This window comes from Drosophila willistoni, chromosome 3R (assembly GCF_018902025.1).
Source record: "Drosophila willistoni isolate 14030-0811.24 chromosome 3R, UCI_dwil_1.1, whole genome shotgun sequence".
Lineage (NCBI taxonomy): Eukaryota > Metazoa > Arthropoda > Insecta > Diptera > Drosophilidae > Drosophila > Drosophila willistoni.
The window spans coordinates 12,381,661-12,395,400 of NC_061086.1; the positions used below are offsets into that span (position 1 = coordinate 12,381,661).

The following is a 13,740-nucleotide window of genomic DNA, read 5'->3' on the forward strand; positions in this document are numbered from 1 at the left end:
ACACACAGAACTAAGCTACCTACAGTAGGCCTCATCTCATTTATTTTAGGTTTTCAGTGTCAATTGTCGCTTAAGCCCGAACAGTGCAGCATCCCACAACGGAGTAAAAACCATATTTAATCTTAAAAAGATTCTCCAGCAAAAAAAAGCAAACAGACCAAAAATCTTGATAAATGCACTAAGCCAACACACAAGTGCAGTACAATTCCCCCAACACCCACACACTCACACACATAAGAGACTTCTCAGTTAGAAAATCTTACGGATTCGAGCTACGGTTATTGCCCTGATGATGATGATGATCTTAATTATATTTACTTTTGCTCTGGCGGCTCAAGAATAATATGCAATACAAATAAATGAAAATATGGACTATCTTATCTAGTTTCAAGTACACGTAGCTCAATAGAAGAAAAGGTTAAACTATTAAAAACCTATGGATAAAACTGAACTTTAAATGACATCTCCAAAGTTTATCAATTATGAAATCAATTGTTGTGAAGTGAAGCAAATCAAAATACAAGCTCAAATAACAATTCTGTGGTTGCAAATACCCTACAATTTTGCTGATTAGCATGTTGGCTCATTAAAGATAGACTCCCTTATCTACACAGACAGAGACAGAAATAATAATAATAATAGCAAAACTTAACCTGCTCAATATACTCAACAAACAAGTCAAAATAATTGAGGCCCTTTTGCCAGGCGTCGTCTTGACATCACAATTAGTAACAAAAAAATAAGGTGTTTAATTTTTGAATTTCATAATTGTTTATATATTTTTTTTTGTTTTTTCTTACTTGTATAGAAGCGTAAATTAGAAAGACATTCCGCTTATCAGCAATTAATTTTATAATGCCTCATGCACTACGTCTTCTGGACTTGATAAGCCGGCAACTGTGATACGTTCGTCGTTTTTAACTACATTTCCCAGTCGTAGTGTCATTCAGAACTCGAGAGCCCCTGGCCGTGTGTTGGTTACGGTTGATGAGCTCTTCCAAGCGTCCACTGAATGTGTATATCAATTTCGTTTTTCGTGCAGAATGTGAATATGAAAAGTGCAAAAGAATTATCACAACTCAAAACTATTTTCAAATTTCTCTAAGACTTGGCTGACGTGTATTTCAAAATTAATTCTAACAAGTGCTCAACTTTAAGTCAGTCTATAAAACTGAATACATGACGTTTTTCTTCTTCTTCTTCTTCTTTGCGGTTGTTACAGTCAATAAAATAATTAAAGTGGGCCATTAGGCCATAAAAGTAAACAAATAAAACTGTTCGGTAAGTGCTTAATTCTGATTTGACTAAATTTGTGAAATTCAAATATGTAACTCATAAGAGAGGTTCAATTTGAGTTTTAAAATCAAAAACCTAAAGTTTAGTTAAGTAAAACTGATTATTTTTATATGGGCAGCTCTAAAATCCTATATTAATGTATGTAGTAATCTGCCTTTGAGTCTATATAGCAGTAAGGATATCCAAAATGCACGAAAATTACACAGGCCGACATGATTTTTGGTGACGTTAACTTGAGAGGTCTTCTTAACTAATTCGGGTACGCTGATTCCGAATGCATACTCGGTTTTTGCCCATGACATCCAGATTTTGTGAAATCAGGGGATCTAGGATTGAAAAATAGACACCCAAAAGTATAGTATAGAAAGTTAAAAATTGTTTTTCCGCATTTTTAACAGATTTTAGATTTTCCTATTCAAGAAAAATAGCTTTTGTTTGCAAACATTACTAATGAACAATTTCTTAGAAGCATAAGATTCCAATAATTCTTAAAAATTAAAAAGACGCAAATTCTTAGAATCCCTATAGCATACTTTTTGTTTTAAATTTTACTCATTTTAGGACCATATCCAAAATGTGTAAGATATTATGCAATATAACAAAGAAAAGCCTTTTTGATATTCTCTAAATTGCTTCTTAATCATACCTAATATATTAATAGCTTACAATAATAATGTTTTTAGTATAAAAATTTGTTTTTGTTGTAAATGTAAAATTAATAGTAAACTTAGCTTAGTGGCTGCAAAGGCCTTATAACATGTTTATATTGAGGAAAAAAGGAAAATTACAAATAAGTATGTATGTATATATTTACAATGTGAGGTAATATGTATATAGGTAATTATTTAGATGAGCTCGACTTTGGATAGGTTTTCTAAGGTTGGGTTAAATATGGCTGAGAGTGGGTTGGAGGATGGGAAAAGGGATTTTCTAAGGTTTAAGATGTTTGGACAATCTTGTAGGATGTGGTTAACAGAAGAAACAGAGTTACAATGTTGGCATAAGGCGGTGGTGGTGGGGTTGAGGAGGTAGGAATGGGTGAGGTTTGTGTGTCCAAGGCGAATATAAAATATAAAATATATATAAAATAGTGCAAATGTGGTCATTTTTTTCGAAATCCTGACGTGATGTATAAAAACAAAGTACAGGAACGTGATCAGCACCCTCAAATTACTATAAGAGACCTATTGAACTTAAAACACTTTTTCATGACCTCAAAAATGTCGATCTGTATCCTAATTTTAATAGGAATTAAGAGGCAGACCCGTTACAACACTCTCTGATTTGATAAAAAATGTTGTAATCTTCACTATATTTCTTGCAATTTTCAAGCAGTTCTTGGTTTTCATAAAATGCCAAGATCCAAAAATAATAAAATTCATGAAATTCGATCACATTAACTAATTTCGTAAAAGGTTTTGTAAATTTCAAAGCCAATTTATTGCAATATATATTACAAATAGGTTCTATAAAGTGGCAATTCTCAAGTTTTATCAATCAATAACTTATAGCATAGTAGATGCCTTATAGCCCCTTGTAAATTACCCACTTAAGTTTCGAGAGCATGGACTTCTATGTAGCAAGTGCTTGGTATAAAAAGATAGTAGCTTTAATTAAGATAAACCTATTCAGTCAGCGTACACGCAGTAGACAAGTCTACTTAACAAATTTAATAACTTTTGGTTGTATAATTTTGTTGACAAACTTCATTTCAACCAATTTATAGTGAAATAACTTTTAGAAATTATAAATTTAACCATTGAAAAGAGATAAGAAGTTTCAATATATAAATTTAAATTACCTTAAAACATGATGGAATAGCGAAATTTTGAGTCAATGAAATTATCAAATTTGATTCTTCAAATAATTGGGCCAATAAAAAGTTTTTATTTATCTCTCACTTTGGGGGTTTAATTGCCAAACAATCAAATCTAATCTTTTTACAATCATTTCATATGCAAGTAGGCTCCAGCACGTTTTTTATTAGCATAATTTAGAGATTTTTATAAATGTTAGGCGCCAATAGGAACGTTTATCCGATTAGGAGAATATCTCATTGTTTTCTTTATTTTTGTTGCCAGCAGACTTTACTTGTCATTTGGATATTTGGTTTTAGTTATAAAGATTAAATCCCATTGCCAGACCTAGCAACGGGCTAAGCTCTTAAACTACAACACAAAACAAAAAGGGCAATCAAAATGACGGAAAAGCAGGAGCACAATGTGTCCAGCAGAAAGGCCTCAAAGACTTCAACGAAAGTTCATGAGATGGATTTAGAGGAATCGGAACTGAACGATCCCTTCCAGGCACTCATGGAGAAGGCTGGCAACCATGGCCGCTATCAGACACTCTACAATTATGTGTTTGTGGCCGGTTTGGCTTTCAGCGGAGCATTGACCTATATGAACATAATATTGGCATTAAATATTCCCGATCATTGGTGCACTGTGCCAGGCATAGAGAACACAAATTTTACTCTAAGTGAATGGCGTAATTTGACATTACCAAAGTAAGTTGCCAAAAAAAAAAAACACAGTGTTGTTGTTTATTATTTATTTTCTTCTTCTTTTGTTTAGACAAACAGATAATCGTGGCAAAGAAACGTTTAGTACTTGCAATATGTATGATATGAATTTCACAGAGATTACAGACTGGTCAACTTGGAATGTGAGTCAGCGAACAACTGAAACTACAGGTAAAATTGGTAAAAGCATAAGATTTTCATGACGGGAAATCCCCCGTGCGTGAGTGTGTGTGTGTGTAATGATGAGATTCACTTGGCTTAGTGGAAAAGTTACTCGACATTTCTACGCTGTCTCGATTGTCTTATATAAATTTTTTTTTTTCTGGCAACTTTGCACTTGAATGCACTTTATGAGCATTTTCCATTTTCAGTTTGCCAGAATGGCTGGAGCTATGACCAGACCTGGTATGATAACACCATACCAACGGACCACAACTGGGTCTGTGCCAAGGATTTGTTCGTGACAAATGTGTTCGTTGTGGGTCGTGTGACGGAGGTGGTTGGTTCATTTATATTTGGACAAATGGGCGATTCGTAAGTACAAGTCGAAGTCGAAACTAAGTTATGAATGTCCTGAAAACTAAATAGAAACGAACTAGTAATTGAATTTGTTCTCCTTTTTCCATTCCAACCAACCAACCCTCTTCCTACAGCTATGGACGGCGATTGGTGTTCTTCATTAGCTTGGTCTTCTGCTCGGTGGGCCGTATGGTCTCCATAGTGTGTACGAGCTCGTATACATGGTTTCTTATTATGTCCGGCATTGTGGGACTCACTGTGAACAGTCTATTTCAGTCGCCCCAAATTATTGGCATGGAAATCTCACGGGAGTAAGTTTGACAAGGCAAAAAGTTTCTCTTCATTCTTGTTTAACTAACTTTTTCTGGCCATTCATTGACCATTTCCCATGCACATCCAAAACACAGAGAGGATCGCAGTCGCATTGCCTTCTTTCAGAGCGTCGGCTGGTCCGTTGGCACCACATTCATGCCTTTGATGTTCTGGTGGTTGCGCCAATGGAAATCCTTTATGTGGGTAACATCGGTGCCCACAGCGCTGGCTTTAATTTTCTCCAAGTAAGTCACGGAGGACAATTCCATTGAAATGGCTGGGTCTCCCAGGTCTCTCCCATGACAAACTCAATTGATTGACCAACGGATTCTTTCGAGCAGATACGTCATCGAATCGCCACGCTGGTTGATTAGCAAACGCCGTTTCCGCGACGCCATTGTCCAGATGAAGAAGATTGCCAAAATTAATGGACGCAACTTTGATGTGACCGAGAAAGAGCTGGCGGAAATCTATAGACAGGAGAAGCAGGATGTGACCTATGGCATTGCCTCGCTATTTGGTGGTTGGCGTCTGGCCCGGAATACCATCATCATGGGCTTCAGCTGGTGAGTTGGTGGCTGCTGCTGCTGCTGTTGGAAACAAAAAGCAATTTGCATTTCTAACCGTTGGCCATTTTGGCGTTTTTTCCTACCTCCTCTTCGTCCCTCTCCCCATCATACATTCGACTCTATTGTCTCTGCGCTTTTAGGTGCGTAGTGGCCGTTTCCTATTTCACATTGGTTCTCTTTAGTTCCCGCATGGCGGGCAATCCGTTTTTGAACTTTTTGTATCAGAGCATTGTGGAAATTCCTGCCTATGTAGTGGGTCGTTATCTAGGTGAGTGGGAGAGGACAAACAAAACAAAAAGTCTCTCTGCTGATTGACAATCGCTTTTGCCATTTTCTTGTTTCTCCAGGCGATACATACGGACGCCGTTTCACCAATTCGGTTTCCTTTATCATATCCTTCATTGCCTGCCTGCCCATTATTGCCTATGCCACGGATGAGCGTTACGAGAGCATGATGATCTACCTGGCCACCTTTATTAAGTTTCTCAATGCCCTGACCTTCTTCACAGTCAATTTGCAGTGCCTGGAGATCTATCCGACATGTATGCGGCAAACGGGCATCGCATTGGGCACCATTTTGGCCAATGCGATTGGCGTCTTGGCCCCCTATCTTGTTTATCTGGGGACTACAGTTGATATACGGGCACCTTACTATATATTGGGTACCCTCTTCCTGCTAGGCGGTATTGGTGCTACATTTTTGCCCGAAACTCTGCACAAGAAATTGCCAGACACCATGGAGGAGGCCAATCACTTTGGCAGACACGATGTAAGTACATGGACTCCAAATTGGAGTTGGCTAAATCTGTTTCAATGGGAGCTAGTTCCATCTTTTCATGATATGCAAAGTATTCCATCATCTTGAGAGTACGAAGCCTTTTCGGAAAAATGAACCTGAATTGCTCAACTCTAATGCCAGCAGGCGGATCTAATTTATAATTTAAATTATGCAAAGCAGCCGTAGCCTAATTTAATTTTTTTTTTTTTTGAACAAATTTAATTTACAGAAATTCTTCAGTCTGCCAAAACCGCCGCTGGCTTCAGTGGCAGATGAGAATATGAAGATGCCATCCCAGCCGGAGTTAACCAAACTGAATCAGGCGGAGTTTGCGCCTTGAAGCGAATAATAGCAATTGATTCCCGCTGCCTTTCCCTTTTGTGTGATGTAACATATATACATTTATATATATATTTAAGTGTGGCCCAAAGTATTAGGAATAAAGTATTGTTATGTAGGTAACTGTAATAAGTCGCAACATAAATCAAACACACACACACACCCATATGAGGTACATGTACAATGTACAATACGGTGGCAGCTAAAGAAATCTCTGCAATGAGTTTATCAGCGTATCTGTCAGAAATTTACAAATTACCTGCCGCCCTTGGCTCACAATGTGTGTGATGGCTGTGGATGGATGTGTGGTGGGAGGGATATGGTTAAGTAGCTATTGCTGTGGCTAATTTAATAAATGACGCTGGCATCATCATCGGCAAAACACCCACAACCATCCCATGTGCGTGTGTGTGTGTGTGCCTTTGAGCCTCCAACCAAGCCGCCGTTGCCACCTGATTTATGCAAGTTATGTATCAATTTTTATCATCAGTTGCAAAAATAATACCAAGTTGTTTCGGCTTCCGTTTTCCTCACTTTATTTTCAACGCTCGGCGAGTTGGAAAAGTGTTAAACAGTAAGCAGACACTAACACCGGGCTACAGGAGCTAACATAATGAGTTCTAAGCCAACGCAAAAGTCGAAACGTTGATACTCTTACCAATTTTATGATTAAGAATAAACAGGAAAGAAGTGAACTCTGCGACGTTATTGAGATATCCTTGTAGTGTCATTTTAAAGTCGGTTATTTTTTCAATTGATTTCTCCGAATGATTTTTTTCTTTTCCCTTTTTTATGACCAGTTTCTCATTAAGCTTCATCTAAAAAGTATTTATTATTATATTATTATTTGTTATTATAAAAAGAGATATCCCTCTATAAAGTAGGCTAGTCGATTGTTGGAATTATATGTTATAGTTGTCCGATCTGACGAATTGTCAAACTTGGTCTTAATTTGGCAATAATAAGTTTTAATACCAAAATTTTAACTCCCAATTGAAGGCATTAGGATAATAAGCACATATTGCCTATATCGACTCGACATCTTACTCTGATCAAGAATGCATTTAGTTTTTGGGGTCGGTACCGTTTCAATGTCTGCTTTACAAACTTCTGAAACAAATTATAAGGTATACAAAATTAATTATGTAAAACATTGAGACGATTAGTTGAGAAATTTTATGTAAAGTTAAACAATTCCTGAACCTAAGGGTTTAAAAAAACTAAATGACATCTCGTAATAACTATAGAAAAAGAAAATTTTTCTAAAATTTCTAAAATTGTTTCGATTTTATATAAAATGACTTCCATGCATCTTGTCTTGAGATTTTTAAACAAATCTCTTTCTAGCAACATTCAGTATTAAGCTGCTTAAATATAGCTTACTTCTTCTAATTTTTTAGCTCTGTCTAGGCCATGTTTTAGTTACTTTTCAGATACAGTGCAAGAGATTACAATAGATTGAGAAAAAATAAAACACGAATAAAAGCAAGCATAGGGAAAGTTACCTTTCTTTTACTTTCTTTCTGAAAATTAAGAAAACCTTATGCATTTGTTGATGTACCTGGACTGTAAATAGAGAAGCTTAGTAAGTTTCATGGCATAAAAAGTTGTACCAAGGCAAAAGACAGGCAACAAAGGCGACGATGACGACGTCGACCAAGACGAAGACGTGGAAACTTTTATGGGCAAAGGTGTTTCGTTTTTCAAGTTATTTATTATGATTTATTTGCCAATGTGGCGCGCTGATGTAGCAACGTCTTGAGTCTGGCACAGTGTTGCCCTCCCTGTCTTCCCTGCCCGTTCTTTGTCATGCTGGTCGTACTGCAGCAATGGGCGATAAGTAAATTGTTTATCCTACTTGTGAATTATGTGCTGCGACGGGGCAGACAAGGGCCAAGCCGGGGCGCGGACAGATGGGCAGACGGGCAGGCAGCCAGCGAGGCCATTCAGTTTGATGATCATGTTGATGTTGGCTCCTGCTTTAGCTACAGCAACAGCATCAGCTACGAGCTGAAGCTAACATTGTTATGCTTTCATAAACAGCTGAGCGCAATTTTCTGATAAGCCAAGTCCTGTGTAAGGAGTGTGTGTGTGTGTGTGTGTTGGTGTGGGTGTGGGAGTATACTGGTGGCTATTTGTTTCAATTTATCATAAAAGGCAACGCCGGAAGTCAAGCCAAACTGTAGTTGAATGAACGTCAAGCAAGAAACTATACAAAGTCTTGAATCGGCTTAACCTCAAGATTGCCCAGTCAAGTCCTTGGCAATTCGCTTTAAAGATTTACAAGGGATTTCCATGGGAATCCTTTCAAAGTAACTAGAATATATATTGTTGGCAATTATCTTTGTCTGGGGCCATTTTAAATAAGAATAGCCTGATAGCCTCATGTAATCAAAACAAATGCTTGTCCACAATTAAAGAATCAAACATGCTCTGGGTGTAAGCAGATTCTGAGAAGGAAGTTCAGTGAAATGCGAAACAAATCTGATTTACATTTCAGCGGCGCCTCAGATACACTTCCTTGCAATTTTCTTTGAAGAGAATTTCATGCAATTGAGTATGAATAAAACTATTTGCAATATTTCATGTAGCTGCATCGAGCTGCCACATGAACAAAATCCAGACATGAAAAATGCACTGACTGCTTGAGTGGATGCGAGTTGCAAGAGGTGGTAGTGGGTGTAAGAGGGGTCAGAAAGGGGCGGAGAGTGCCACAACAGTGATTGCGCTTTATTTGCGATAATAAAACACACCATCGCGCAGTGACGACGACGACAACAACAACAACAACAACGAAAATGGGCGATGTCGACGACGACGATGGCAATGGCGAAATCGAACCGCGAAATTGTAACAAACTGCGCGTGCATTGGCCTCTCAGGAGCCAAACAGGAGGAATGTGCATTGGGGGGCAGGATGACGGCAAAAGTCAGGTCTGTGCCTTGGTGCAAAATATGGCAAGTTGCAAAGAATATTTAAGCTGCTGCAGTAACAGCAACAGCAGCAGCAGCAGCAAATATTAAAGGAAAACATAAGAAGAAACATGGTAAGGACGATGACGGAGGGAGAAAGGGAGGTGCCCGACAGAGGGGGATCAGAGAGTGCTGGCAAAAGGATTTACTGCATATTTCATGTTCACAACGAACCAATTTTACGCTCTTCAAATCCTATTAGTCAATGGCCCTATGGGGATGGTATGGGATCGGGTTGGCATGAGAATGCAATGCCAAGGCAGCTGTTTGGCAAGGGTTGAGAACGATGGAGAGATAGAGATGGCTATGGCGATGGGTGATGGCGATGGCAATGGGTGATGGTGATTGCTGATGCCTCAGTCATTGGGATTTACTTATATATAGGTATATATATATATGTATATAAGTAAGACTCGGCAACTGGCCTCGGTCAGCTTAGTGTGTCTGGCATTTCCGCACGATTATGCATGTGAGTGTTGGCTGGGCTGTTGGGTGTTGGGTGGTGGTGGTGGATTGCTTTGGCTATAAGGGGGGGATAAGCCCAGTGGACAACCAAATCCCAACTTCAGCTATTTCTACTGGCCTGTGCCTCATGCCAGAGCAAAGCAGTGCTCATCAATCTAGTTACTTGAGAGCATGAATTATGAAAAACGTGCAAAATGCAAACGGAAATTAAAATTTATAAAAAAAAATATATAAAACAGATGAAACTCCCAAACCACACACATACAGAGAGGTAGTGTGTGTGTGTGTGTGAGTGTGCACAAAACCCACACGGTTCGCCCAACTAAGCTACAACAAAAATTTACACTTCGTTAGACAAATGCGCGCTGGATGGGAGGCACAAGTAGGAAATCAAATAAAACAAAGCAAAAACCCAAAAAAAAAATGAAAAGACAACCCCACAAATATAAAAAAAAATCAAAAAAAAATGGAAGGAGGTAAAAAAACAGGAAGAAAATATGTAAAAGAAAATTAAACATATTATACCAACTGACAGTTTTGACAGCCCTCAGACTGTCTGTTGGTCGTCTCCTGCACAGCTGTTGAAAAACAAACCTCAACTTTGGTCGCATACATAAAAAAATGTCCTGTTGTCCTTCTCATGGCCATCGGACTGTGCCTGTCCTTTATTAATTTAACAGGCTACGCTACGGCCTGCGCCTTTGACTACAACTTGAACTACAACAGCAACGAAATTCAACAAGCCATAAAACATATGAGGGATATCCATCCATATTTCATGAGGCGTTGGCTTTTGTGCCCATCACACAACCATCATCATCATCATCATCAGTCCAAGCGCAAAAGTCGTCCTCAACCCAAACCCATATCAGCCATCATATCAAACTCGTTCCCCTTCAATGGAGTACTCCATATACTCGATATGGACTCCACAGGGAAAGCTGCTGCATCTCCCACTCCTCGGCTACACTTGAACTTACATTCACACATTTGAACTCTCAACAAAGACCTATGCATATTTGTTGGAGACATTTCTACTATGCATACAAAAAATATGCACAATTCAGGCATTGCATTTTCTTTTTTTGCAGCTTAACAAATTGTTTTCATTACTTTTAATCGAACGGCCTTACAGATTCTAGCTATCAGAGATTTTTCATCACGGTTTGCTTCATCCTGGACTCTGCAATCAGCAAATAGTTTAGAAATCAAGTATTTATAGAATAAATAAAATCAAAGCCATGAGGTTAGAAGGAGGATAATACAAACTTTTGGTTTAAAAATCTCTTTTAATAAGTTTTTACATACAATTTGGCGGTGTCAAAAAATAAATTAGTTATGCTAATAGGTAGAATATAATATAATATATATATATTATATATATTACATAACCAAAGCCAAACGGTTAAAATGTGATTAACTCTTCGAAAGTTTATTATTATTATTATTAAAGTATATAGGATATAGTTAAAAACTATCAACCTAACTATATTTTACAAGCACTGGCAACTAAGGCTTTCGGCTTAGACAAAAATACATACACTAGCCTGGGATTCGAACCGAGATCTTCGCTTTTCAGTTGACTAAATGACTGGGCCACTTAGACAACTCATCTACCGAGGACTACTCTCTTTGAAAGTTAAAATATTTAAACCCATTCTGTTTTCAAATGAAATGTCAAAACTTTTAAACTAGTCTTAAAGACTGGGAAATACTTACAAACGTTCAAAACTAAATTGGTACAACTAATTGATAATGTGTATAAGGGTCATAAAAGAATCTAGATTATATTTTCGGCGGGTGTCCGATCAAATAATTAAAATTTTCTTTTCGATGACTTCGAAATTTTCTGAGTTGGGGTATAAAGAGATGAAAAAAGAACAATCATTTTCCAAATATTGACATTTTGGAAGGTGTCCTAACGGCCCAGACTTATCCATGTTGGGACTATATAATCTACAACACATTCAAAGTTAGCCCGACCATCTAGTTTAAGTTCATTTAACTCACACACATAAGAAGAAATTTACATTTCAAAATTATTGCAATTTTGTAGAATATATTTATTGATTTCAATATACATTTTTATTTAAGAATTTTGATTCAATTTGCTGCAAAAGTTTTCATTTCATATAAAATACATATGCAAATAATTTTTGCTTTACTTTTTCCATACATTTTGCTTACAATTTGCGATTGGCCATAAACAAAATGCCCAACGATATAGCCGAGAAAAAAAGGTCAATTTGCCATACGTTTTTGGTTCAAATTTATTTCAAATAAATTTTGGTATACTGTAGAGCATTATGTATATATATATATATATATATATATATTTGTATATAAAAGTCAATTATTTTTGACACGCTTTCACGCGTGTTCTATTTTGATAAATAATTTTATCCTTTGCTTGTTTTTTGTAATCTCTCTTTCGTTGGCGCATTTGAAATGCTTTTGGCATTTTGCTTAAACACTTACATATGTAAATTGAAATATGTTTCTGTTTTGCTCATTTTTTTATTTGTTGAATATTTTAATTGTAAATATATGTCTATATATGTTTAGGTATGTATGTATGTATGTATTGAATCATCAATATTCATGATAAACTAATTTAAATATATATATTGATTTTTTTTTTTGTTCCTAATTGCTGAACACATTTGGAATAGACATTGACAGTTTTAGGGAGTTAGTATAGGGGGGAGGGGGGCTTAATAAGTTATGATGATGATTTGTTGTGGTTAAATATGCATTTTGCCATATAAATTTTGTCATTCTAGACATTCTGGAATATATAACTTTCTCCAACTCCATTTTAAAGATTTTGTTTTCTTTTTATTTTCTTTGTATTTGTTAATGGATAAAATGTACATCATTTAAGATATTTGCGCCCTTGTAGAGAGTAATAAATGGTGAAATGGGGCAGGCTTTTAGAAATTACCTAAAAATTTTAACCATTTTAAGAACAAGCCTTAAGAAATTTTGTTTAAATTTTAAGCATAGATCAAATTCAATATTAGTTGTACATTTTAGAAACTTTTTTTGCTAAAAATTTCGGAAAACAGACAGACATTTGATATATATTTGACAAGTCCTTTCCATTATTTTAATCGGCGTATTTTGTGTTTGCTTTTCAAATTTTCCGAAAATATTATTTTCTGCAAGGGCAATTCACGAAATAAGGTTTAACAATGTGTTTTTAAAAGTTTTCGCAATGAAATTGAAATTTTGCATAAATTAAAACGGCCTGGCGCTTTTCCTATGCATAGATAAATAGTTATATCAATACATATACTTTCTACATGTGTGTGTGTGTGTGTGTATAAAATATTTCTCGCTTGATTACCAAACAATTTTAATATAGATTGTGTAAAGATGCGTATACGTAATATATTTTTTATACTATGCTGAAATTAAAATAAGCATGCAATGAATTCGCTCATATATTTTACAATTTTAATGGTTTTGGCCATCTGTGTCTGTTATTGTTTAAATATTGCCGTACAAATATATATCTATATAGTTATAATAAAACTGGATCCCTGTATGTATATATGTATAAAAGTGTGTGTTGGTATGGGAATGTGTTGATTGTTCTTATTGTTATCTGTAGTATGTTATATGTATATGTATGTATTGTAGTTTATATATGTAGTTAAACAATTATGTATATTAAACTGGCGCACAATTTTACACTTGACTGCCTGTTTCAGTTGCTGTATGTATGTGTGTGTGTGTGTGTATTTTCATTTGTTCTGTGTTGATTTTTTGTGTTTTTTTATTTTGTTGTTTCTTTCACATTGCCTATATTTAATTTCACCTTTTTTCACTGTTTGCATTTTGTTTGTCTATACTATTTTCACTATTGCTGGTTGATTTTTCGAATATGTATATATCCCCCTATTGCATTTAATTAAATTTAAATAAAATGATTATTGAAGCCTGCTGCATGAACAGGCAGAG

General features: G+C 36.2%; 1 protein-coding gene across 1 annotated transcript; it reads left to right on the top strand.

Moving 5' to 3' along the window:
* Nucleotides 1–3,382: 3,382 nt before the first annotated feature.
* LOC6650488 (carcinine transporter) lies at nt 3,383–6,466 on the top strand. Its single transcript, XM_023180106.2, has 9 exons — nt 3,383–3,805; nt 3,873–3,991; nt 4,192–4,354; nt 4,474–4,650; nt 4,747–4,896; nt 4,993–5,217; nt 5,361–5,488; nt 5,568–5,989; nt 6,228–6,466. Exons 1-9 carry the CDS (start codon nt 3,495–3,497, stop codon nt 6,336–6,338), a joined length of 1,806 nt encoding a protein of 601 aa, XP_023035874.1. The 5' UTR covers nt 3,383–3,494; the 3' UTR covers nt 6,339–6,466.
* Nucleotides 6,467–13,740: the final 7,274 nt, after the last annotated feature.